This window comes from Trichomycterus rosablanca, chromosome 12 (genome assembly GCF_030014385.1).
Source record: "Trichomycterus rosablanca isolate fTriRos1 chromosome 12, fTriRos1.hap1, whole genome shotgun sequence".
NCBI lineage: Eukaryota > Metazoa > Chordata > Actinopteri > Siluriformes > Trichomycteridae > Trichomycterus > Trichomycterus rosablanca.
Window position 1 is genome coordinate 29,689,525 of NC_085999.1, and position 27,491 is coordinate 29,717,015.

At 39.1% G+C, this 27,491-nt stretch overlaps 2 protein-coding genes across 5 annotated transcripts in view; one reads left to right on the top strand and one right to left on the bottom strand.

The window, feature by feature from the left end:
• LOC134323998 (glycerol kinase-like) lies at positions 1-24,843 on the top strand. Of its 4 annotated transcripts, XM_063005637.1 has the most exons (19): positions 1-85; positions 4,034-4,107; positions 5,238-5,344; positions 5,453-5,530; positions 6,183-6,262; positions 6,946-7,083; positions 7,286-7,395; positions 7,742-7,808; positions 9,564-9,599; positions 10,344-10,411; positions 10,927-10,969; positions 11,053-11,133; positions 12,077-12,155; positions 12,306-12,402; positions 12,614-12,698; positions 14,444-14,564; positions 14,837-14,980; positions 16,637-16,723; positions 18,351-19,407. In XM_063005637.1, exons 1-19 carry the CDS (start codon positions 26-28, stop codon positions 18,362-18,364), a joined length of 1,569 nt encoding a protein of 522 aa, XP_062861707.1. In that variant the 5' UTR covers positions 1-25; the 3' UTR covers positions 18,365-19,407. The 4 variants fall into 4 exon arrangements, with proteins under 4 accessions (XP_062861707.1, XP_062861708.1, XP_062861709.1 ...); XM_063005638.1 differs by lacking the exons at positions 16,637-16,723; positions 18,351-19,407 and adding an exon at positions 24,746-24,843; XM_063005639.1 differs by lacking the exon at positions 16,637-16,723.
• The window catches only part of LOC134324000 (transmembrane protein 50B-like), a 12,166-nt gene continuing 4,558 nt past the window's right edge, over positions 19,884-27,491 (bottom strand). The window contains exons 2-7 of the mRNA XM_063005641.1: positions 26,184-26,409; positions 25,292-25,404; positions 23,936-24,003; positions 22,774-22,866; positions 22,127-22,184; positions 19,884-20,456 (exon numbers count right to left, since the gene is read on the bottom strand). Coding sequence (XP_062861711.1) covers positions 20,411-20,456; positions 22,127-22,184; positions 22,774-22,866; positions 23,936-24,003; positions 25,292-25,404; positions 26,184-26,276 — 471 coding nt within the window. The 5' untranslated portion in view covers positions 26,277-26,409 and the 3' untranslated portion in view covers positions 19,884-20,410. The remainder of the gene's footprint in view (positions 20,457-22,126; positions 22,185-22,773; positions 22,867-23,935; positions 24,004-25,291; positions 25,405-26,183; positions 26,410-27,491) is intronic.

Below are 27,491 nucleotides of genomic sequence, written 5' to 3' on the forward strand. Positions count from 1 at the left end.
ACAGTCAGAGAAGCAGCCAGACAGAATGACAGTGGATCCGTTGGTTGGTGCTGTTGACCAGGGGACTAGCTCCACAAGGTTTCTGGTAAGAGTGTGTGTGTGTGTATGTGTGTGAATGGATTATGTGAAATTACTGGTGAATTATTGTGGCACACTAATTAACTAAATAATCATAAATCATTAATCTAAATAATAATAATATATACATATTAATAACATATAAATAACAATAATACAGAAATAATATGCCTCCATAGAAATGGCACAATAATCAAAACAATGCTAAAACATTTAAAATAATTACAAATCAAAAAACATTAATAATAATTATAATAATAATATAAAAAATATATAAACAATATTATAATCATCATCATATTCTGCTGCACTGAAAAGTGGCCTACTACTTTTACCTCTAACAGTGTATGCTTACAACTACTGCACTACTACTGCTGTGCTATTGTGGTCCATATTACTATTATGACCACACTTAATTATTTCTAAATTTATAAATACATTTATAAATAAATTCATAAATTTATACATTGGTTTGTGTTTTGACGTTTTGGATTGTATAGACTTATAAAATATTCTGTCCTTGTTTTGTAAAATGTCCTGACACTGTGTCATTCTGTTTTCTATGTTTAAAGTTAGCATTACAAGTGGATACAATGTGAGGATTATTTCATGAAGAGAATTATTCTCACCATGTTTAAATACCTGTGTTAAACACTCAGTTGATAAGATAAAGATCCACCCATTAAAAAACATGACTTAATCCACTCAACTGAAATGCGCTGTGATATCTGTCCAAACATCACTGGCAATTGTAGTTTTAAGTTTAGAAAAATAAATATCTTGCTTTTAGTACCTTAAAGCAATATAAATTCACTGCATATATAATTCTGATAAATAAAAGGTTAAGTAAAGGTTGGATTTGTTGATGCTGACTGAGGTGATTATTTTTCTTACTGCTTTTTAAATGATCAATTTGCATGAACAGATGTCTGTATGTCCAAATAAATTGCAACTCTGGAAAACTCTTCATGTGTAAAAGATGACCTCCTATAGTTTGGTAGCTTTTATGGAACATATTTCTAAAAATGTTTAAATAAAATAAAAGAACCTCAGTATGACAGTCAAACACTTTATTTTCTGTCTGTGGCATGAATACAACGTCAATATCAACATCCATCTTATCAATTCATTCACGGGCACAGTTCAATAAGGGGATTTGTGACCTTTCACTTCATTCTAAATTTCTGAGATAGGACTCAGACTTGTAAACACAACAGACAGGTCGAAGTACAAACTCATCGGTTTAAAATTTGACCTAGGCACAAAACAAATGTAGCAGTTATCCATTAAGTTTGTGCTAGATTTAGTGCTGTTGTGCTTAACACAGTTGCTAAAGCTGCATAATGACTCAAATAAATTATAATAATATTAATGAGTTATTTGACTCAGTATGCTTATCACAGCTATTTAGCAAATTTAGGCAAAAGATACAATATACAGTATATAGTTTATATGGCTTCATTAGCCCAGCACTGTATTGCCAATTGTATGTGGACAGCTAACCATGAGTTTGTTGTACACTCATAATCATGATCATTAATATGGAGCTGGTCTGCTCTCTGCTTCTTTAAAACTTCCACAAGTTTTTGCAATGAGACTGTTAGAACTTGTGCTCATTCAGTTAAAAGAGCATTTGAGGTAAAGCACTGATGTTGAGTACAATGTTTGGCTTGTGATTGATGCTCCAATTCATGCCAAGGGTGTTTTTTGTTTTTTTTATGAAGGCACTGTGGTCCTGGGCACACTGAAAGCATACACTGATCAAGCATAACATTACAACCATCTTCCTAATCTTGTGTTGGTCCCCCTTTTGCTGCCAAAACAGCCCTGACCCGTCGAGGCATGGAGTCTGGCACCTTTCTATCAGAACCAGCATTAACTTCTTCAGCAATTTGAGTTACAGTATCTTGTCTGTTGGATCGGACCACATGGGCCAGCCTTCGCTCCCCACATGCATTAGTGAGCCTTGGCCGCCCATGACCCTGTCGCCGGTTTACCACTGTTCCTTCCTTGAACCACTTTTGATAGATACTGACCACTGCAGACCGGGAATACCCCACAAGAGCTGCAGTTTTGGAGATGTTCTGACCCAGTCGTCTAGCCATCACAATTTGGCCTGCGTCAAAACTCGCTTGAATCCTTACGCTCACCCATTTTTCCTGCTTCTAACACATCAACTTTGAGAATAAAATGTTCACTTGCTGCCTAATATATCCCACCCACTAACAGGTGCCGTGATGAAGAGATAATCAGTGTTATTCACTTCACCTGTCAGTGGTCATAATGTTATGCCTGGTCGGTGTAGATATTGTTTTATATCCTTGCCCTGATTAACACTTTGCTACAGTTGGAGATCAGAGACGTTCCTGTACTTTTTGGTGTACTGGTGTACACAGGATTAAAAGGGCACAGCGGTACCTCTCTTCTTGTTAATCAGTCACAGAGGCACAAATGTGCAGTTAGTAAAAAGCCTGTTAGGCACTAAATAGATAAAGTGGTTTAACACTAAAGTGAGCATTACTCTGCCATGGATGAGAAATGAAGAGCCACTTAAGACTTAATATTTTTATTACACAATATACACAATATTTTTATTTTTTGCAATTAAAAAATAGAAACTATTTAAATCTATTTAGCATTTTTTAAAACTGCATCCACATTTCTTCCTCAGAATCACACATGGAACAGCTATGAGCTGTCATCACAATGTGTGCTAGGTGGATGAGTTTCTCATAAATATTTACTCATGTCCATTACTCCATGTGAATATGAAATGTAGTGTCTGTTGTTAGTTTGTGAGCTGTGTCCTTTAGTTCTGCGCAGCAATCCAAAATAAAATGGAAAGCTCTATGGCTATGTTTATTTTAGTGAAAGATGTTGCCCAGTAAATTAACAATTAAGTCTAATGATGCCTCTGATGGAAATCCACAGGCAGTTACTTTGGACTTTGTGGCTTGGTTTTTGTCTTTATAGAGCCAAGTGTGTGCCTTTGTAAATGATGTCCAATCAATTCAAATTGCATGTTTTCTCTAAGTAAGTTGTAGACACATTTTAAGATTAACTTAAGCATAGAGGATCCACCTGATCACAATTTGGAGTGCCACAGCACCAAAGGGTCTGAAAACACTTAAATATATACACTGATCAGCCATAACATTAAAACCACCTCCCTGTTTCTACACTCACTGTCCATTTTATCAGCTCCACCATATAGAAGCACTTTGTAGTTCTACAATTACTGACTGTAGTCCATCTATTTCTTTACATACCTTTTTAGCCTGCTTTCACCCTGTTCTTCAATGGTCAGGACCCCCACATGACCACCACAAAGTAGGTTTATTTAGGTGGTGGATCATTCTCAGCACTGCAGTGACAATGACATGGTGGTGGTGTGTTAGTGTGTGTTGTGCTGGTATGAGTGGATCAGTCACAGCAGCTCTGCTGGAGTTTTTAAATACTGTGTCCACTCACTGTCCACTCTATTAGACACTCTCACCTAGTTGGTTCACCTTGTAGAGATGATCGCTCATCTATTGCTGCTGTTTGAGTAGGTCATCTATTTTTGGTTGGTGGACTATTCTCAGTCCAGCGGTGACAGTGAGGTGTTTAAAAACAGCAGCAAGTGTCTTATCCACTCATACCAGCACAACACACACTAACACACCACCACCATGTCAGTGTCACTGCAGTGCTGAGAATGACCCAGTACCCAAATAATACCTACTCTGTGGTGGTCCTGTGGGGGTCCTGATCATTAAAGAACAGGGTGAAAGCAGGCTAAAAAAGTATGTAGAGAAACAGATGGACTACAGACAGTAATTGTAGAACTACAAAGTGCTTCTATATGGTAAATAAAGCTGATAAAATGGACAGTGAGTGTAGAAACAAGAAGGTGGTTTTAATGTTATGGCTGATCAGTATATATACAGTTAATTTACTTTTGTTTTTTTCTTAGGTGTTTAATGCTAAAACTGGTGAGCTGATAAGTCAGCATCATGTGGAAATCACGCAGAGTTTCCCCAAGGAAGGGTGAGTACAGCACAGTTATTTAGTCATAACTAGGGCCCAGCTAAATTCACAGGAAAATGTGCTACATTTCACGGTCCTCGTTTTTCTTGGCCATGAATTAGGTTGGACCTTAGTCATACACTTTGTGGCCACCTCTAAAAATGATTACGTTCAGGTCTTTCAGCCACATCCATTGCAAACAGGTACATTTCTTGCCAGTCAGGCCTAAGAGAAGTAAACTTTAGGGACAAAATTGGTTCATGAGAGCAATCTGTTTGTCACACCCAAGACAGTCACTTCTCAATAATGCACACTGTTATGATATTCTAATGTTAACCATTAACAAGAAGCATTATTGTTTGCAAATATGTTACACCTCTGTCACGACAGCTACCAATACTGGATCATAAGGGCTAATGCATAGAGCCAAATACTGCAACGTTTTTAAATAGTTGCACATTAAAGGCTAACTTTTATGTATAAAACACTGGAACCTGTAGCAATTCAGTAAATTAATATATTTTGTCAGGTTGTACAGTCATGCTGAAACAAGCAAGGTCCTTCCCAAAACCACTGCCACAAAGCTGAGATCATGTAATCAGTTTATTTACACAACCTCAATTCCAAAAAAGTTAAGAAGTCATTAGTAAGTCATTTGTAAACTCCTCAGTTCAATGGGCCCTCAAGTGGTGCAGCGGTCTAACACGCTAGCCCACCCCCGCTTCGATCAGAGTTCGAATCTCAGCTGGGTGGGTGCCCACACAGGCACAATTGGCTGTGTCTGTTTAGGAGGAAAAAATAAAAACAGTACAATAGAGGTCTCTGCTGTGTGGGGATGATCTGGAGAGTTTAGCATGTCTCTTTAAATGCCACAGAGCTCACTGTGAGACTGCATGGTGGGCAGGTTGGTGAGTGTGCATGTGTCTGAGGGGGCATGTGTTAATGTAAGCCCTCCTTGGCCAGCTGTCTGATTTTATCTACATTTTCCCACTGTCCCAACCTTTTATGGAACTGGGTTCAAAATGATTTAAAGAAAGTAAATGATTATAAGATCATTTGGGTCAGGTACATGTTGTAGGACTGTAAGACTGTGCTTTTCATTTTAATAGGGATATGTAAACAAGTATGATTTGTTCTTTTTTCCCTGTAAGATGGGTGGAAGAAGATCCCAATGAGATTCTACAGTCTGTGTATGAGTGCATAGAAAGGACCAGCGAGAAACTCACTCAGCTCAACACAGATATATCTAACATTAAAGGTGTGTGCCATCTACGTTTGGCTACGTTCACAGCCCTGCTTCTTCACAATAGCTGAATGTGTGGGATCAAAGTTAATGTAAATCAATTCTAACCTTTTTTTTATATAGCAATTGGAGTAACGAATCAGAGAGAGACAACCCTGGTTTGGGATAAAGAGACTGGGAAACCACTGTACAATGCTATTGGTAAGTTATTTTGCCTACAAAGCTATAGAGCTGAAATCAGTATCACACAATTAGCATTAACTTACTTTGGATGAATGTAAAATTGTCCATCCAACACGTTCTCCAACCTCTGCACAGACCTTCTGAAGAGTTCTTTCTTCCCTCCCTGACCAAGACCTTTCTCTTGATGACCAACCTTAGGGAGGTTCAATGTTCTCCTAGGGTTCTTTTAGTTCCTAATATTGAGGCCAGTGTGGTTCTGGGAACACAATGTGTTATATCCTTGCTGTTATCTCAACAAACAGTTCCTTAGACTTCATGGCTCATTTTTGTTCTGACAATGCAGTGTAAATCGTGGGCCTCTATAAACCCGGGTGGTTGCTCAGTCAGTTCACAGTGCAACAGACTCTGATTGATTTACACATAGAATTTGAGCATTTGAAGGTTAAGGACCTTGCTCAGAGGCCCAATAGTGGCAAACAGGCAGTGGTGGGCTTGACCCAGCAACCTTCTGATTACTAGTCCAGTACTTTAACCACTGAGATTTGCACCTGACCACAACTTGAGTGGTACAGCAACGGATACTGTAAATAATAATTTACAAAAAATTAACAATGTATTTTGTATTGTCTCTGCACTCTCTCTCTCTCTGTATATATTTTTCTATCCTTAGTATGGCTTGACCTGAGGACTCAATCCACCGTAGAGTGTCTTATCAAGAAAACACCTGGCAAGAATAAAAACCATCTAAAGGTGATAGCAAGGTGGCTCTTCCATGCATTTATTATCAAGCCATATACTCAAACCATTCATAGTTTATTTTAGCATATTGGCTGGTCATTTTGAACATTTTAAAGAGCTACAAGTAAACTATTTATTAATCTACATTTATTAAAAACTATTTACATCAACAGTAATATTTCAATTTCAAAAAGTTTGATCAATAGTAGTAACTGTTTTATTCATGCAGTTTCCCCTTTTTGAATTGTCCAACTTGAATACGCTCAATTCCACATTCCATGGTGACCTTTGCTTTTAAGGGCTCTAGGAGGGCTGCAGACTAGCACACACCTCTATCAACACTTGTAATGGGTGTACAAGGGCCAAGTACTAAGGACCAAGCTTCTGTATGTATTCTTATGCCAGTGTCTTGTCAACACAAGTCTCCGTTTTGTGTGGTGAGCTAGTGTATTAGAATGCTGCACCACCCAAGCCTCCTTACGTGTTTAAATGATTAAGGTTGTAATTAGAACATTCCTATGTCTATTTTATGAATTATTTTGTTTTGTCTGGCACTAAACAGTGATGAAATTGTATTTTTATTCTAGAAAATAAATGTATATTTTTATATAAAAAGTTATTATAAAGTTGATGCATTTTTAAATACCTGTTTGATTTATTTTGTAAGGTTAATTTGTTTGACATATCCCCCCCAGCACAAGACTGGCTTGCCTATCAGTACATACTTCAGTGCAGTGAAGTTACGCTGGCTGATGGACAATGTGGCGGAAGTGAAGGAGGCGGTGCAATCTCACCGTGCCCTGTTTGGAACTGTGGACTCTTGGCTGATTTGGGTAAGCAAACATACACACACACACACACACACACACACACACACACACACACACACACACACACACAGCTGAAACAGTGCAACAACATATTCACTCTGGGCTGTAAGACAGAAACATCTCCTGGAAGACACAACTCACTCACTTACTTACACCTACCAATAATAATGATTATGATAATAATAATAATAATAATTTGCTTCAGAGTTTGACTGGAGGAAAGAACGGTGGAGTTCACTGCACAGACGTCACCAATGCAAGCCGCACAATGCTGTTCAATATACACACCATGGAATGGGACCTAGAACTGTGCAAGTAAGGCCAGACACACACACACAATGTATTTCAGCAACACTTAGTGCTAGCAGATCCTGAAAACCAGCAGAACTGCCACTGTGCACAGAGCAAAATCCATAGTTTTGTAGGGTGGAATTCCAGTGGCCTGCAAAGAGCCTTGATGGTAACCTCTGGTATGAAACAGAATATCAACTGCAAGCAAGTGAAAAATTCCCACAAACACACTCCTATTATTGAAACACACCTCCAATAAATAAAGCAGTGGACAGAGGTTCTGCCCTTGTAGTGTTCATTTTAATGCAAAAAAAAAACAAGTTTATTATATTAGAAAAATGTGACCGTTTTGAACTGTTTCTCATTTTAGATATTTTGATGTTCCTGTTGAAATCCTCCCTGAAGTTAGAAGCTCTTCAGAGATATACGGCTACATGGTACGTGTATACAAGCAATCAGGAAATCCCTAAAGACAAAAAACTTAATGTTGTGGATCATAAATTCCCTCCACTGAACTGCTTTATCTAAAACATAACGAGCACTTGAGAAAACGATAAAAATGCAGTTATTTTTTATCAGTGATCTAATGCAAGTAAACATGCACTTTATTGTAAATAAAAAGCTGTTTTAATTATTTGGCCTTAAACCCATTTTCATTTGTTTGTCGTGGAATAAACCACAGAATTAGTTTGGAGATTTTACTAAATACAGTTCCAAAGTAGTTGGGACACTAAGTAAAATTAAAATAAAGCATAGAGAGTAGTAAACTTAAAACAGCACAAGTAATATACACTGATCAGCCATAACATTAAAACCATCTCCTTGTTCTACACTCACTGTCCATCAGCTCCACTTACCATATAGAAGCACTTTGTAGTTCTACAATTACTGACTGTAGTCCATCTATTTCTCTACATACTTTTTTACCCTGCTTTTACTCTGTTCTTCAATGGTCAAAACCCCCACAGTACCAGGTATTATATAGGTGGTGGGTCATTCTACTGTAAGTACTGCAGTGACACTGACATGGTGGTGGTGTGTTAGTGCTGTTGTGCTGGTATGAGTGGATCAGACACAGCAGCACTGCTGGAGTTTTTAAATACCGTGTCCACTGACTGTCCACTATATTAGACACTCCTACCTGGTTGGTCCACCTTGTAGATGTAAAGTCAGAGACGATCGCTCATCTATTGCTGCTGTTCGAGTTGGTCATCTTCTAGACCTTCATCAGTGGTCCGTTGGCTGGATATATTTTTGGTTGGTGGACTATTCTTAGTCCAGCAATGACAGTGAGGTGTTTCAAAACTCCATCAGCATTGCTGTCTGATCCACTCATACCAGCACAACACACACTAACACACCACCACCATGTCAGTGTCACTGCAGTGCTGAGAATGACCCACCACCCAAATAATACCTGCTCTGTAGTGGTCCTATGGGGGAACAGAGTAAAAGGAGGTTAAAAAGTATGTAGATAAACAGATGGACTACAGTCAGTAAATGTAAAACTACAAAGTGCTCCTATATGGTAAGTGGAGCTGATAAAATGGACAGTGAGTGTAGAAACAAGGAGGTGGTTTTAATGTTATGGCTAATCATTGTATACTTATTCTTTTACCTTATCACCTACACATTTTGTAAAAGGACTCCTGTTTAAATGCCTACAGTACATTAAAAAAGCTGAGACGGAGCATTGCAAGATTGTAAAGTTTGTGGTATTAAATCAACACCAGTTTGGTACTTTTTACAGGTAAACAGGTAAATGAGTAACAGGTAACATGATGTCATGAAAATCAAGCTGAGTAGTTAAAAGATTAAATATCTGCTCTTTGTCCTGTTTTAACTACATGCAGGATTCATGGATCATTGCTTTCTGTTGTTTTACATTTTTGAAATTGGGTTCATATTTATTTACTATTAAAAGTTGATCCACTCTGTGACAGTATGATGATCTAAAGACTTAAAGTGTTCACATTTACAAGATAAAGTACAGAAAATGAGAAAAATGTCATAATACTGTTTAATTTAGCCTTAGAAAAACTCAAATTAAAATTCAATTGAAGCGCAGATAAGAGTTCAGGTATTTGCTCATGTATTATTTACCAGTTTTGATTATTAGCTATTAATTGTAGGTGTGAGATATAAAATGTGTTTAATTTTCCTTTTATTTATTTTCTCTTTTCATTTGTCAGAGTTCAAGTTCACTAGCAGGCGTGCCCATCTCTGGGGTGAGAGAAATGTTACTTACATTATTTACAGCTCTTCTTCACCACTTTATCTGCAAATAAATATTTAAATTATTACTAAACTTTTCTAAAGCATTATAAAATGATAAACTTTTAGAGAATGCAATTTAAACATTTACAGAGCTGGTTTACACAAACTTTTTCAATTTTGTTGAACTGCTGGACGTTTATGTCATGTGCCCCAACACAGTTCTAAAATAGAGTTTAAATTATCTAATAGGCTAGCCCAATGGCCTGGACGGTGCTCTCATTAGACATATCTGGATATGTCTGCGGGATTGGAGGCGGGGGCCTGACTGGGTTTCTCATAAATAACAGAAGAATACAGATAGAGTGGGAGTAAAGATGCAGCCAAGGGCTTCACACTTGACATAAAGGTCCATGTGCAAGCCTGCAGCCCTCCTCAGCTAGTGAGGGTGTTGTGTGTACAATTATATATACAGCATTTACAAACTGAGCACAAACTTTAGCTTTATATATATATTCAATCAAAACTTTTAACACTCACATGCTTCATTTTTCTGATGGGATTCGATGTTATTTACATGCATAACCAAATATTCAGTCCTAACATACATTAGGTTCAGGGCTAAATTCTGACTGTTGTTCCTGTACACATTATATGGTATCAGCAGCACTAATAGAGAGTGTTTTCTGTAGTAACAGGCAGTGAAATGTAAACAGTTTATGCTTCATTCTTTTGGATCTTATGTGTGTGTTTCTTAGTGTTTGGGTGATCAGTCAGCTGCTCTCGTGGGACAGATGTGCTTCAAAGATGGTCAAGCCAAAAACACGTAAGGCTAATCTTTAATCTTTCTGTACCTACATACTGGTTTATTGATATGGAACATGCAAGAATCAGCGGGGATGTTGTGAATGTTTTGATTTGACTTGAGTAGTAGTAGTAGTAGTGAAATAAAAATTAATAAATAAATAGCTCACAGGGTGGCACAGTGTTAATTATGTTAGCCTACTCCACTGATATGCACTGAATTAGCTATGGCAGCACATAAAAGTGCTCCTTTAGTAACGGTCCTAAGCTTGAAGAAAAAGGAGGGTTGTGTCAAGGCATCTGGCACAAAATCTGCCTGATGATTCACGAATGATCCACTGTGGCGACCCCTAACGAAAAGTCGAAAAGAATCATCATAGATTTAGCTCATCAGTGTATGTTATAATTAAGACATTGCAGCTTGGTGGAAAGAGGGAGTGTGGCATTATTTATTACACTGCACATATTGATTCACATTTTATACAATATGGAAAAAAACCTCTCTGTTCATTAGTGCACCAATGTCTTCTGTTATAGTTACGGGACCGGTTGCTTCATGCTCAAAAATACTGGAGTCAAGGTATTATTTTTTTTTTTTCTCCAATGTATCATACATCAGACTTTTTCCTTGATTTAATAAATTTTAAAACCTTTTTCTTACAGCCTGTGATGTCAGACCACGGCCTTCTCACAACCGTCGCCTACAAGCTGGGGAAAGATCAGCCAACTTACTATGCACTTGAGGTAGCAAAATTTACCTTACACTGTTGCAAACAAAACTGCACATTACACAAGATTTTCTTTGGTCATGAGTAACAGTTGGTGGTCTTGGAGAGCACAATGTTGACATCACATGCTTGCTGGCGGCTGGTTTAGGGCCCACAGGAGTGTAGCCATTGTCTCTGGACATGGTTCCAAAAGAAAAAAATGGCTTTTTGTTTCAAGATTAAAAAAGACAAAGCTTAAACCAAATTCCCTCTTAGAAAATTTGCTTTGGACAGATCAAACAAAATTAGAGCACACAAAAAAATTTAAATAAAGCTTTTCAAAAAAAAAAAAAGAAAAAAAAAAAAGAACAACAGCATATCCACAGGGAAACATGAAGGAGGTTCACTGATGTTTTGGGGTTGGTCTGCTGCTTTTAATCTGTGGAGGGAACAATGAAGTCAGAAGACTATAAAGGCATTTTGGAGTGAGTAGTGTGGTTCTCTAGTAAGAACACATAGCTAGTAGTGTAAAGATGTGGTCAGTGTGGGTGTTGGGAAACCAAAACAGGTTGCCAAAGTGCACAAGAAAACTGATAGGACAAATTACAACAATGCTAAATGAACAAAAGAAGTGTGATGTTTTGAAAATTACTATTTTGAGTCTAAGCGGACATGATTGGCTAATATCCGAAGGAAGGGACGGTTGAAAAAGCCTTGACAGTGGGCGGTGCACTTATCATTGCACTCTCAGTGCTGCCCCCAAGCCCAGATAAAAAGATGAGCTTGCATTAGGTAGGGCACCTGGTGTAAATCTGTGCCAGGTCTGGTTTTCGTACCAGATTCGCTGTGATGTCCCCTAAATAAAAAAACAAAGAAAAAAAAAAGTATTTCATGTTATGAATATTGTTTTCTTATGCTTACCTTTTTTTAGTAGTAACTATACTGTTGCCCTGCTTATTTGTGACCTGTTCATGCTTCAGGGGTCTGTTGCCATAGCTGGAGCAGTGGTGAGGTGGCTAAAGGACAATCTAGGAATCCTCAAATGCACTTCTGAAATAGGTGACACTTTAACACATTCTTATTTCTGATTTGAAATAGTATCACCACCAGCATGTTTTGCATTTTACAATTTTTATGAAGAATCGGGGGTTTTCTAATGTCCAAGTTTGTAAATTTCATTCCCAATTTTGCCAAATTTTGTCACCGTAGAAAAGCTGGCTGCTGAAGCTGGAACATCATATGGCTGTTACTTTGTTCCAGCATTTTCTGGGCTATATGCACCCTACTGGGAACCTAGTGCTCGAGGGTAAGTTTTATCATTACATTAACTGGGAAGGTCCCTTATGTTAGCATTAAGTAAAAACAGAGAGGAGAATCTGATGTGCTTTAATTTCGTCATGCTGTACAAAGTCAAGTTTTGTTTTGCTATAAAAAGTTTTAGCTATTATTATTTTGGATATCGTTTTAAATAAAGAAAGCTATGAAATATAAATTCGACTCAACTTTATTCCTTGTAGAATTATTTGTGGCCTGACGCAGTTTACAAACAGGAGTCACTTGGCTTTTGCTGCACTGGAGGCGGTGTGCTTTCAAACCCGTGAGGTAAAGCAGCTTGTATTGTCAGCTTGTTGAAGCACTGATAAAGGAAAGATGAAATAATATACTTTACAAGATAGTCAATCCATTTAAAAAGTGCCCCTCATTTTAGTTATTTTTAGTTTCAACATTGGCCTGTGTACAAGGGATCTTAAAAAGTTTCCGCACTTTTATATTTTGGTTGGAAATGGTGATGGTGGGAGGAGTAGTAATTGGTCGTGTCTGAGAGACTGAGAGAGAGCTTGTAGTCCGGATTCAGCGCCATCTGATTTCCACCTTTTTGGACGCTCAAAGAAGCTTTAAGGGGAAGAAAATTTTCATGTGATGATGATGTGAAAGCAGCAGTGCATCAGTGGCTACCACACTTAACCTAAAACATTTTTTGCTAATGGAAAAAATGCATGGGAAGGTGAAAAGTGATGTCATTTGTTTTGAAATTCTTAGTAGAGTTTAAAAAAGTGCAGAAACATTTTGAAGAAACCTCGTATATAAAAGTTGTGTAAATGGGCTGTTGCATGGTGCAGCAGTTGAACACGCTAGACCACCACACCATAAGACCATAAGTTTTACGTATTAATTTTTTTAGTCATTCATCAACATACAGTGATCAGCCATAACATTAAAACCACCTCCTTGTTTCTACACTCACTGTACATTTTATCAGCTCCACTTACCATATAGAAGCACTTTGTAGTTCTACAATTACTGACTGTAGTCCATCTGTTTCTCTACTTACTTTTCTAACCTGCTTTCACCTGTTCTTCAATGGTCAGGACCCCCACAGGACCACTACAGAGAAGGTATTATTTTGGTGGTAGATAATTCTCAGCACCGCAGTGACACTGACATGGTGGTGGTGTGTTAGTGTGTGTTGTGCTGGTATGAGTGGATCAGACACAGCAGCGCTGCTGGAGTTTTTGAATACCGTGTCCACTCACTGTCCACTCTGTTAGACACTCCTACCTAGTTGGTCCACCTTGTAGATGTAAAGTCAGAGACGATCGCTCATTTATTGCTGCTGTTTGAGTTGGTCATCTTCTAAACCTTCATCAGTGGTCACAGGACGCTGCCCACGGGGCGCTGTTGGCTGGATATTTTTGGTTGGTGGACTATTCTCAGTCCAGCAGTGACAGTTAGGTATTTAAAAACTCCATCACCGCTGCTGTGTCTTATCCATTCATACCAGCACAACACACACTAACACACCACCACCATGTCAGTGTCACTGCAGTGCTGAGAATGATCCACCCCCTAAATAATACCTGCTCTGTAGTGGTCCTGGGAGAGTCCTGACCATTGAAGAACAGCATAAAAGGGGGCTAACAAAGCATGCAGAGAAACAGATGGACTACAAAGTGCTTCTATATGCTAAGTGGAGCTGATAACATGGACAGTGAGTGTACAAACAGGGAGGTGGTTTTAATGTTATGACTGATCATAGGGCCAGTGATAGCTCAGTGGTTAAGGTACTGGACTAGTAAACAGAAGGTTGCCGGTTCAAGCCCCGCCACCACCAAGTTGCCACTGTTGGGTCCCTGAGCAAGGCCCTTAACCCTCAATTGCTCATTGTGTAAGTCGCTTTGGAAGCGTCTGCTAAATGCTGAAAATGTAAATGATCAGTGTATAATGACAACAATGCACTAAAAAAATAGTGTTTTGATTAGGCAGTTACTATAAACAGCTAAAGCTCAGTGTTGTCTTTGATGAAAATGCTAACTTCATATGACATATTTGAAATTGTGGTCTTTCAGATACTGGATGCGATAAATCAAGACAGTGGCGTTCCACTCACCCAGCTGCAGGTAGACGGAGGGATGACGTCTAATAAATTACTAATGCAACTGCAGGCCGACATCCTCTGCATTCCTGTGGGTGAGTGCGTATGCAAATAACTAACTGTGCAAATCAAATTGCTTCCTTCTCTCACTTGCGAAAACCTGTACGTGAATTAATGCAAAGATTCCAGTCAGCTGATTTCCACCAGAATGTAGCAATTCCTGTACTTGAACACACACCAATACTACACTCAACATGGCCAATTATTATCAGAAACAAAGCTGCCTTATTTAATTGTCTTCTGATTTAAGAGAGCCAATTTGATGTTATGTGTTTATTGCCTTACAGTGTCTTTTCCTCTTGTGCAGTAAGACCCACTATGTCTGAGACCACCGCTTTGGGGGCAGCTATGGCTGCTGGGTCAGCTGAAGGGGTCAATGTGTGGAGCCTTAATCCTGACAGCATGACCTCAGTAACCTGTGAGAAATACCAACCTCAAATCCAACTAGAGGGTGAGAAACAATGTTTTGCTTTCAGTTGGCGTCTTGTTTCTAATTACCAGTCTCAGATGGTCTTAGCCATTTAGAGGAGTGGGATACTTGTATTATACACCGATCAGCCATAACATTAAAACCACCTCCATGTTTCTACACTCATCGTCCATTTTATCAGCTCCACTTACCATATAGAAGCACTTTGTAGTTCTACAGTACAATTACTGACTGTAGTCCATCTGTTTCTCTACATACTTTTTTAAACTGCTTTCACCCTGTACTTTAATGGTCAGGACCCCCACAGAGCAGGTATTATTTGGGTGGTGGATCATTCTCAGCACTGCAGTGACAGTGACATGGTGGTGGTGTGTTAGTGTGTGTTGTGCTGGTATGAGTGGATCAGACACAGCAGCACTTCTGGAGTTTTTTAATACTGTGTCCACTCACTGTCCACTCTATTAGACACTCCTATCTAGTTGGTCCACCTTGTAGATGTAAAGTCAGAGACGATCGCTCATCTATTGCTGCTGTTTGAGTTGGTCATCTTCTAAACCTTCATCATTGGTCACAGGGCGCTGCCTACGGGGTGCTGTTGGCTGGATATTTTTGGTTGGTGGACTATTCTCAGTCCAGCAGTGACAGTGAGGTGTTTAAAAAACTCCATCAGCATTGCTGTGTCTGATCCACTCATACCAGCACAACACACACTAACACACCACCACCATGTCAGTGTCACTGCAGTGCTGAGAATGACCCACCACCCAAATAATACCTACTGTGTAGTGGTCCTGGGAGAGTCCTGACCATTGAAGAACAGCATGAAAGTGGGCTAACAAAGCATGCAGAGAAACAGATGGACTACTGTCAGTAATTGTATAACTACAAAGTGCTTCTATATGGTAAGTGAAGCCGATAAAATGGACAGTAAGTGTAGAAACAAGGCGGTGGTTTTAATGTTTTTATTGTTTTTTAAAAGCATGTTTTTATTAGTAATTATGCACGTCATAACAAACTGTTATAAACAAGTCCCACTAATAATTACTATACACTGTATTTGCAAAAGTATCTGGACACTGCTCCTAATTATTGAGTGTAGGTGTTTTTGCTTCACCCAATGCTGACAGGTAACATTATACCAAATAGCATTCTTGTTCTAGCATGACTGTCCCTGTGCACAAAGCCAAGCACATAAAGGCATGGTTTGATTGATGAGTTTGGAGTAAAGGAACTCTGGTGGCCTGCACAAAGCCATGACATCAACACACCTGGACACCTTTAAATTGAACTAAACTAAAATGTCAATCACAAGCCAAACCTTCTTGTCCAAAATATTGTCAATATCATAAACACACTTTAGATGAATGAGCAGACACACAGATGCAAATAAAGTCTTGTGGGTGTTACTTGTGAAGGTGGCGTGTGTAGTTATGGCCTGCTCTGCTCAAATTGGCAAATTGGGGACTGTGTCATCACTGGAACATAATTACATACAACAGACACAAACCTGCTGTGATGAAGGCTCAAAAAAGAAGCAATGACAAATGTGTAATCACAAGTAAAAACGTTGGACGCTATGCTTAGATTTGTGTATTGGAGCATCAGTAATTTTGGCAGTTACATAAACCTTGATTACATAAATCCCCCAAAAATCTCTCTGTTGAACTGTTTGAACAGAAAGTGAATGCCGTTATGCAAGATGGAAGAAAGCTGTCCAGAAAGCTATGAACTGGGAAACAATGGAGCCAGTTTTTAATGACAGTGGTGGGTGCGCACACACACACACACACACACACACACACACACACAGAGAGAGAGAGAGAGAGTAGGACTGTGCCAGTAGTGGAACAGAGAAACACCCCTCCATGACATTTTAAACATCACACAAGCTTTCAACTGCTTTACACAAGACCAACATCAATATCAATATTTTTCAACTTCAGCTTTTTTACAGATGGTGTTATATTTGCTTCCCTCTACCCGTAAAATGTTCCCCGTGCCATTGGCTGCAACACAACCCCAAAGCATGACTGATCCACCCCCATGCTTAATGGTTGGAGAGGTGTTCTTTTCATGAAATTCTGTGCCCTTTTTTCTCCAAACATACCTTTGCTCATTGCGGCCAAAGACTTCTATTTTAACCTCATCGGTCCACAGGACTTGTTTCCAAAATGCATCAGGCTTGTTTAGATGTTAGATGCTTTTCTTCTGATGACTCTTCCATGAAGGCCATATTTGAGCAGGTGTCACTGAACAGTAGAACAATGTACCACAACTCCAGAGTCTGCTAAATCTTCCTGAAGGTCTTTTGCAGTCAAGTGGGGGTTCTGATTTGCCTTTCTAGCAATCCTACAAGCAGCTCTTTCTAAAATGTTCTTGGTCTTCCAGACCTTATCTTGACCCCCACTGTTCCTGTTAACTGCCATTTCTTAATTACATTCCGAACTGAGGAAATGGCAACCCGAAAATGCCTTGCTGTCTTCTCATAGCCTTCTCCTGCTTTGTTGGCCTTAACCATTTTCATTTTCAAAGTGCTAGGCAGCTGCTTAGAAGAACCCATGGCTGCTGTTTTTTTGGGACAAGGTTAGAGGAGTCTGGGTATTTATAAAGCTTTGAAATTTGCATCACCTGACCTTTCCTAACGATGATTGTGAACAGGCCATAACCCTAACAGGCTAATTAAGGTCTGAGACCCCGGTCAAAGTTATCTGAGTGCTCAAATCTCCTAGGGTTCCCATATTTTTGCAAGGTACTTCTTTCCTTTTTTCACTCTAAAATTGTATAAAACCAAAATAATACACTGATATTGCTTAAAATGTTAAAAAGTGTGTTTCGTCCTTACCTTAGTGCCTTTTGAAGATCATTTTATCTTCAACTTGCTTAACTGTTCACAGTAATTTTGACCAGGGGTGCCCAAACTTTTGCATGCCACTCTATATGCTAAGGTGCAGCCGAGAGAACCAATTAACCAGGTCATTAAATAACTCACCGTTGACGTAAACTCTTTCTACTTTGGCTAGGCAAAATCTGATTTTGGATTATGATGTTTATTTCATTTGTATCATGTAGTGAGTCTGGTTCAGAAACAGGAATGCCCTGGACGAGGCTTCAGCCAACCCCCAGAGCACCTGTATTATGCTATTCTCTACAGCAGTTTTAGCCAGACTGTTCAGATTGTCCTGTGTAACTGGCAACCACAATTAGATGTTTACTTTACAGCTGGAACAACACATCTTTCTCCAGAGGCATTTTGAATATGTCCTTATACCTTTGGTCATTGTTTGGACATGTAGGATTGACCTGCATAAGAAATATTTGAAGTGTCAAGAGCCTGGAAGAAATCCCTTCAGGGAGCAGTCACTCAGATCTCTTCTACACATTTCTCTTTCAGGTAATCAGAACTAGATCCATGTGCTGCTGCTGCTAATGGAAGAGGAACGTTCACTGGACCTAATGAATTTTCTCAGAAAATAGTCCAGCCATGTAAAGCCAGTCGACTTTAAGCTCACATAGCTAGGAAAGTACATCTTCCCAATAGTCACTCACTGGGTGCTTTATTGATGAAACTGGATGTCTAACTTTGCATTTCTAATAGACTTTATCAACGGTTTCTTAACATTATTTTAAAAAAGGATATGATCACATTAAATTGATTTTATGTGCAAAATGAAAACAGTAATTTTACCTGGTCGGGGTTGTGGCAGGAAACACTGGGCGCAGGGCAGCAGTCAGTTGCAGAGCTTTGGCCAAAACCCCTGCACTCAGACATAGCCAGTCACTTCTGATATCGATCCCTGACCGGTCGATGGTGAGCTAGTGTAATAGACAGCTGGATCTCTTATGCACCTACTAAAAACATTATATATGATGTTAAGTTGATAAATATATTATTTAAATATAGTTTCAGGCTTTATTAAGTAACATAAAACAGTAATATCATGACCAAAACTAGATTAAACAGTCACTAGCATTCCATTATAGCTAAATATGCTAATCAAATCAATCTCAAAACAATTCTTTATTACAACATTATTATTGTAGTTATTATGAGTTCAACAGAGTCCTAATTCATACTGAGTTATCAGCAGAACGTCTAAATCATTTTTGTTGAGAAGCAACATATCTACATGTGTAGAGATGAGGATAATTAAATTACCCCTGCAGTATGTTTTCCTGAGACAGTATGCTGACTGCAAGTGTGCACATTTTAGCATGACACCACTAGCCGCTCTAAACTGACACTTGGTGTAAATTTAAGGATTGGATTGGTGCCCTGTCCGTAGTGTATTGCTGTCCAGAGCCCATTGTTTGTTGGTGGTTCCAGACATCTAACTCTGACCAGAATAGTGTAAACATTCATCTCGAATAAAGAGTAAATTATTTTGAATTTATTGTGCTGAATTATTAGTGTTAAACAAATTTAAATAAAACTAATTATACACAGAAAACTTTACACTGTACAGAACCTCAAATCTTAAAATTCAAGAAGAAGAAAAAATAAAGACACATATTTTAGTTTGTTAAAGCAACTGCTGGTTAAAAAGAAAGAAAGAACCCTGTTTGTGGACTTTGATAAACTGTTTGCAGGTTGTTCTCCAGTAAGCTGATATTTACTGCCCGTCTCTCCTGAGACCAAATCCTGCACTGGTGGTGCAAGTGGCAAAAGATCTTCAACAGGGGAACTGAAGAGAACTAATCCAATTTTTCAAGAAATTCAAAGGATGTCTTGAGTGGGTTCTGCCGTTTAAAATGAGCTATTATGATGAACACAAAATCTTTGATTCATTTTGAGTAAATCTCCAATTGTTTTGAGTTTGTCTGTATACTTATAACAACTGAGGAATATGGGTGTCTTAAAACCCTTGACCAGTAGTACATATAATCAGTCCCCTTCACAAATAATGGCACCCATGACAAACATGAATAGGCTGTAAAACATTATTTATTGCTCAATCATTTGATCTTCATTAAAAAGATCAAAAAGCTATCTATTTATTACAAGCAGAATGGTAATGTATATATAATGTATCTTAAAAATGTGTCTCTCTTAATCAATGCAAGTCCTGAAGTCCTAAAGAACCTGACGCAAGATCCTAAACCGTTATGTTAAAATATTCTAAAAACAACTAAAATGAACATCTAAACTCCAACAAATATTATTGACTCTAGAATTCCCCATTACACTACAGCAGCCTGTACAGCATGACTATATTTCTACACACAAGCTAGAAGATCCATATATAACTCTTTATACAAAATAATTCAGCATTACATTTAGAAGAACATAGTCAATCTACAATTCATTTCTACTAAGCAGCAACAGTAGTTCAGCATTCATTCAAATCTCTATGAGCTCAGACAAAGAGCAAAGGGAACAAAGTGCTGAAAAAATTACACAGGTGCAAACATATAGGATGCTAGGTTGAGGGAGAAGGACTTGGACAGCACTGCTTAGCTCCATAACTCTTCAGTTCGTCCAAACTTGTAGACAAGAGAGCTGTGGAATAAAGAGACAGGAGTTCATTAGTGCCCAACTTCAACACTGTTCATAAGGTTTACTAAAAATAACGATGCATTATTGTAGTTGAGTGGGCGGAAGGGTGGTGCAGTGGGTAGCGCTGTCATCTTACAGCAAGAGGGGTGTTTCCTATCTTTCATCCAATAAATCAGACCCACTATGACATTGATCAGGATAAAGTGGTGATAAAACAATAAATGAATGAATAAATGTATTGGCAATAATTACAGTCCTCTGATAATTCTAATGCTTTAAGCTCATGTTGTATAATTAGGGGAGTTATTATCATTTTTATTAGCCTTACATTATATATACTGTATATTTTTTAAATAACCAAAGAATCCAGCAGTAATTTAAAGCAGAACTGTACATTTAAGTCGAATTGCTCATATGAATATGTATTTTGGACACCAGAAGTACTGTGTACTGGCAAGGTTAATTATAAGTGTATTTTAATAGGGGCAGTTTTATTAGTGTTGGACTGTAGCGGGAAGAAAAGGAGAGATGATGTAACCCCATAGCTGAAAAATGAATTAGATTAACACGAATGCAGAAGATAAGAAGAAAGGAGCAAAAGAAAGAGAAATAATTACTAAAGTATAAAAATATAATAATATAATAAAAATAATAATATAATAAAAATACAGAAAGTAAAATGACAAAAAACAACACAAAAAAGAAACTTGGTAAATTAACTTAAAACAAAAAAACCCCCAGATAAATAATTAAATAATTGTGCAGCCTGAAGCGGGCAACAAACAGTGGTTGTAGAGAACTTAGGAACAGTGCCCTGCTGGCTGGTATTTGGGTAAAGTGTGGAAAACCTGTCTAAGCCTGATTGAAGAAGGAACTGATAGAAACACAAACAAGGAAACAAAAAGCAAAACAAAAACACTCAAGAAGAGACAAAAGCACAGTTGGGTTTATCTCAACCAGCTACTCAGTCCACCAGCAAGTTACATTTCAAAAGCTTTCCACAAGGAAAAGAGGGAAACTCAGAACTAAACAGGTTGTCACGGCAACCCTAAGAAACTTGTGGAAGATGTGGCAATTGAAGAAACTAAAAGCTGCTCCCACTGACCAGCTGAGTCCCAGAAAAAAGTCACTAAACTGCTTATATAGCATTTCCACAGGTTTTGCCAGTACTGCCTTATGAGCCAGTAGGGAGTCAGAAGGGTACAGAAGCTACAGCTCAGCAGTCGAATTCCAAAGAGCAGCTTTTGTAGTTCCAGAGCATCAACCCTAAAAGTTTGGAAACCAGAGAGTTGATTCACATTTTAACAAACATGACAAGAGTTTGCAGTGATAGCTTACTAGTTAAGCTATTGAACCAGTAAACAGAAAGTTGCTGGTTCAAGCCCCTCCACCAACAGGTTGCCACAGTTGGATCCCTAAGCAGTTTGGATAGAAGCGTCTGCTAATTGGCATCAATTTGAATGAATTAAATGAATCTATTAGGTTCTAAGATTGAGTAAATAATTTCCACTCTGACAGCACTCAACCCCACACTGTGTGACCTGTGATGATCTGCTGACAACAATAAAATCTGTCAATATTATTAATATTTTATTTTAAAGTTTGCTTGCTGGCTAGTGCTCAGCATACTTAGTACTGGGTATCAGTGAGATTTAGGGTATATGCACACTCACCTGAAGAATATAAATGTGTTCTGGAAGAACACAGACAATCCAGGATACACAGAATTACCTACAATGTGAATAAAAGTACTCAGTTTAGAGCAAAAATCACAACATATGTATATGATATACAGTATAAACTACAATATGAACCAATTTTAGTATCTGAAAACAATGTACATTTTATGGCAATAGTATGTGGACGCCCCTTCTAATTTTAAAGTGGGTTAGGTGTTTCAGCTACATTTTAGTGTAGCTTTTATCAGTGTATGCATGACAGTGATGAAGCTCTGGTGGCCTGCACAGATCCCTGACCTCAACCCTATGGAACACCTTTGGGTTGAACTGGAAAGTTGGGCACAAGGCGGATATACACCAACAGTCCTTTACACCAACTCATTTACATTTACACACACCTGGGTGTAGTTAAGAGCAGCCAATACACATACTGAGACATTTTCAAAAGTGGAAGGACACCTACCCAGTGGACATGGATAGTAACAAGAGGCAAGAACTGAAGTTGGGTCTCGGGAGTTGAGCAGAAGCTGTTATGACCTCTTACAGAACTATGGTGCTTTTTATCATGATTATTGTTAATCATTAGAAGTGGATTAAAATTAGCTGCTCTTGTTATTGGGGAACAATGGAGGAACGCTCACCCGGGATGACATAGGCTCCAAACAGGATCCAGATAGAGGCAATGAGAGAGCTGAACATTATCAGGAAGCCAATGAACAGCCACAGTCGAGCACCTAGGTACAGAGATACAGACAGTCAACATATGGAAATGATGAAAGACTGACAAAACCAAACCCACACTAAAGCTGCCAGACTAAGGAATCATTAAAAAGACCAAAACCTCACTCATTCATGAGACACAGACTTTATATTGTCAACTGCCTAAATGTAATTAGTCTTTTAATAGGCTTTCACAACCAAATGTCTTAAATTAGTGGCTATCAAAAAAGAAAAGAGAGAGGCACTTAGGTGGTGCAGCTGTCTAATGTGCTAGCCCACCCCTTCTGAAATGTAGAGCTCTCAGATTCTCAAGTTTGAATCCCAGGTGGTTGTATGGACCTGACCATGCATCCAAACATGCACAAACAGGCACAGTTGGCTGTCGTGTATGTCTTGTAGGCCTGAAGTGTTTTGACATCATATTAGCCTAATGGTTAGGCTCATATGTTAATAATTATTCATGGTAACCCGTTCCTATGGTGTCTGTCCCCCTGTACCCAGTGTAAGACTATTAAGTATCACTGATCTGTGATTTTTAGAATGGTGGAAAAATTCACAACACAGCAGTGATGAAAGGTAATCAGCAGGTATTTCAAAAAGTAACTATTTATGCATTCTTTTTTAGTTTCCCCCTATTCTAGTTGCATCTCCTCTACTGCTGCAGACCCCTAGCCTGACTAATGAGGGCCTTATCTAACACACACCCCCTCGGAAACATGTGCACTGGCCAACCACTTTTCACCTGGACAAGGAGGGTCCACGCAAGGATCAGTATAGTGTGTGGAGATGCTGTGTGTACGCACTGATCTCCATTATTCCCTGTCTCTGTGCAGCGCCTTGACCAGCCAGCAGAGGCCGCTACTGCAGCAGTAATAGGGAATTATTTATGTAGGTGGCCAGCCTTCCTAAGGCACGCTGAGATTCAAACTTGAGAGTTCGAGATCTGAGAATTAATAGGCTAAATTTCTGTGCCACCTGTGTGCCCCATTCTAAACAATTATTAACAATATTATCTAAATCATGATGTTATAATCATGCAGTCCCAGTAATTAATTATGCATACATTCATAACCGTCTTCATACCTGTGCGTCCAAGGCATCCCTCTCCGTACACGTCTCCTTGGACCTGGGCATTTGACACAGCATTGATCCTGCCACACAAACCACACACATACACACAAGCACACACACATAGCATAGATATTAACAACTAAATAAATAACAAAGAGGAAATAATGCAGAAATACTAAATAACACAATACACATAATACATAAAGCATAATATCTTTATTTTCCCAGCTTTAAGTCTGATCACACTGTTGAAAGAAGTGAAACATTTAATTAGAAACAGACACGCATTTAAAATTCACGATTATTCTCAGCCTGCTCAATTTAATCAGTGGTTGTAGGAAAGACAAGGAAACAAAAGATCACTGCAGACAGCCCACAATTACTGCACATAAGAAGAGAGAAAAACAATGTTATTTTTTACACATCTCTACGAGAGAAGCAACTATCACACACATTTTTACTGCTCTTGTCTTCACAAATCTGACAGACTTTAGAGTGTGTGTGTCGGAATTTGTGCCCAAAAGAGCATTGGCAAGGTCAGGCACTAATGTTGGATAAGAAGGTCTGGCTCACAATCAACATTCCAATTCATTCCAAAAGAACCCTACAGGGTTGAGGATATGGCTCCTTGCCATATCCTGTCACTGGGTTCCCCCACACCTCGGTTTGTGCATAATGGCTCAGCCATGGCAAAACAGGAAAAGGCATTTAAACTGCTTAATCTGCTGCCCCAAATTCAAAGTCATGGATTTTTAATACGTGCATAGACCTATTAGCACTGGGTGTGGCTAAAAGTGTTACATTTATTTATGTATTTTACAGAAGGACCTGCCAATAGCACCGCTGGAGATTTGAACCCTGGATCCCAGCAGTAGTGGGCTGCATTTATTACTGGCCACCTGAATGCTATATACATTAAATTTAAGGTTATTTTTTAAGATTGTTTCATTTTTTTTCATTTATTTTCATTTACTTGCTGGTCAGGGTTGCAAGCCCAGTCCCCCCGGGAATCTCAGAGTCCCAAGTAAGGAATACCCTGGACAGGGCGCCAATCCAGTAAATTTAATTTGTATTTTTCACAATCGAAATACACCTTGTGGCATATTGGCTCAGTGGGTAGCACTGCCACCTCATAGCAAAAAGGACCTGGGTTCTATTCCCAGGTGGAGCGTTTTGGGTCCTTTCTGTGTGGAGTTTGCATGTTCTCCCCGTGTCTGTGTGGGTTGGTGAATTGGAGACACAAAATTGCCCATGACATTTATGATACTGAATTTGAACTGATGAATCATGTGTAACCTGTCCTGTCATGAATGTAACCTTAAGTGTAAAATATGACTTAAAATATGGTAAAAGATGGAAAATACCTACATGAAAAAAGCCAGCGTAGAGAAGACTCCACATGTGTGAAAGGCATGATTCAAATCCGTCGAACTTGGGTAACACACTGCCGCATCAATTATTATCCACCATCCTGTGAAGAACTGAAAAAGAGAAATAAGAGAGAAAATAAGAGTTAGTCATTAAATAAAGTAACGTAGCTGAATGCATATACACCGATCAGGCATAACATTATGACCACCTCCTTGTTTCTACACTCACTGTCCATTTTATCTGTTTCACTGTAGTCCAACTATTTCTCTACATACTTATTTAGCCTGCCTTTACCCTGTTCTTCAATGGTCAGGACCACTACAGAGTAGGTATTATTTGGGTTGTGGGTCATTCTCAGCACTGCAGTGACACTGACATGGTGGTGGTGTGTTAGTGTGTGTTGTGCTGGTATGAGTGTTTAAGACACAGCAGCGCTGCTGGAGTTTTTAAACACCTCACTGTCACTGCTGGACTGAGAATAGTCCACCAACCAAAAATATCCAGCCAACAGCGCCCCGTGGGCAGCGTCCTGTGACCACTGATGAAGGTCTAGAAGATGATCAACTAAAACAGCAGCAATGGATGAGTGATCGTCTCCGACTTTACATCTACAAGGTGGACCAACTAGGTAGTAGTGTCTTATAGAGTGGACAGTGAGTAAACACGGTATTTAAAACTCCAGCAGTGCTGCTGTGTCTGATCCACACTTATACCAGCACAACACACACTAACACACCACCACCACTGAAGAACAGGGTAAAGGCAGGATAAAAAAGTATGTAGAGAAATAGATGGACTACAGTGGAGCTGATAAAATGGACAGTGAGTGCAGAATCAAGGAGGTGGTCATAATGTTATGCCTCATCAGTGTACATACACAAACACCTACCAGAATGCCAGCCACGATGGATGCCACTGTATTTCGCCTGTCTGCCACCCACTCACACTCCGGCCAGCGAAAGTTATCCAAAAACCCAGCCATGTCAGACAGCGGTTATTCCCCTCACTGCTTGGCACACACGGTTTCGGCTTTCAGTGGGTTAACTCATTCCACTTTCTGAATTGTATGCAGGACTTTTCTGAGCTGTTATTAGGTGGTCAAGCGCTGTACATCACTGTAACAAGAAGAAGAAATAGCACTTATTTCATACTTCCTCCTGAAGGTGATTTCTCACCCTCCGACCTCAAACTATATTACTGGTTGGCTTATGCCTATTTCAATGTTACAAAAGTCTTCATTTTTTATTCTATCCATGTTAAAAAGTGTTTGCATTGGGCATTTTAAGCCATTAAATCAATGTGTAATAACAAATAGTGTTCATGAATGTAATAGAACAGATCTACAGTGTATCACAAAAGTGAGTACACCCCTCACATTTCTGCAAATATTTCATTATATCTTTTCATGGGACAACACTATAGACATGAAACTTGGATATAACTTAGAGTAGTCAGTGTACAGCTTGTATAGCAGTGTAGATTTACTGTCTTCTGAAAATAACTCAACACACAGCCATTAATGTCTAAATAGCTGGCAACATAAGTGAGTACACCCCACAGTGAACATGTCCAAATTGCGCCCAAATGTGTCGTTGTCCCTCCCTGGTGTCATGTGTCAAGGTCCAAGGTGTAAATGGGGAGCAGGGCTGTTAAATTTGGTGTTTTGGGTACAATTCTCTCATACTGGCCACTGGATATTCAACATGGCACCTCATGGCAAAGAACTCTCTGAGGATGTGAGAAATAGAATTGTTGCTCTCCACAAAGATGGCCTGGGCTATAAGAAGATTGCTAACACCCTGAAACTGAGCTACAGCATGGTGGCCAAGGTCATACAGCGGTTTTCCAGGACAGGTTCCACTCGGAACAGGCTTCGCCAGGGTCGACCAAAGAAGTTGAGTCCACGTGTTTGGCGTCATATCCAGAGGTTGGCTTTAAAAAATAGACACATGAGTGCTGCCAGCATTGCTGCAGAGGTTGAAGACGTGGGAGGTCAGCCTGTCAGTGCTCAGACCATACGCCGCACACTGCATCAACTCGGTCTGCATGGTCGTCATCCCAGAAGGAAGCTGACGCACAAGAAAGCCAGCAAACAGTTTGCTGAAGACAAGCAGTCCAAGAACATGGATTACTGGAATGCCCTGTGGTCTGACGAGACCAAGATAAACTTGTTTGGCTCAGATGGTGTCCAGCATGT

Bases quoted from the DNA above. Each gene is read 5' to 3' on its own strand.
- LOC134323998 (XM_063005637.1), top strand. From the start codon at position 26: ATGACAGTGGATCCGTTGGTTGGTGCTGTTGACCAGGGGACTAGCTCC. The intron at 6,263-6,945 runs GTGATAGCAAGG...TATCCCCCCCAG, and splicing joins AGAATAAAAACCATCTAAAG to CACAAGACTGGCTTGCCTAT. The intron at 12,403-12,613 runs GTAAGTTTTATC...TATTCCTTGTAG, and splicing joins TGGGAACCTAGTGCTCGAGG to AATTATTTGTGGCCTGACGC.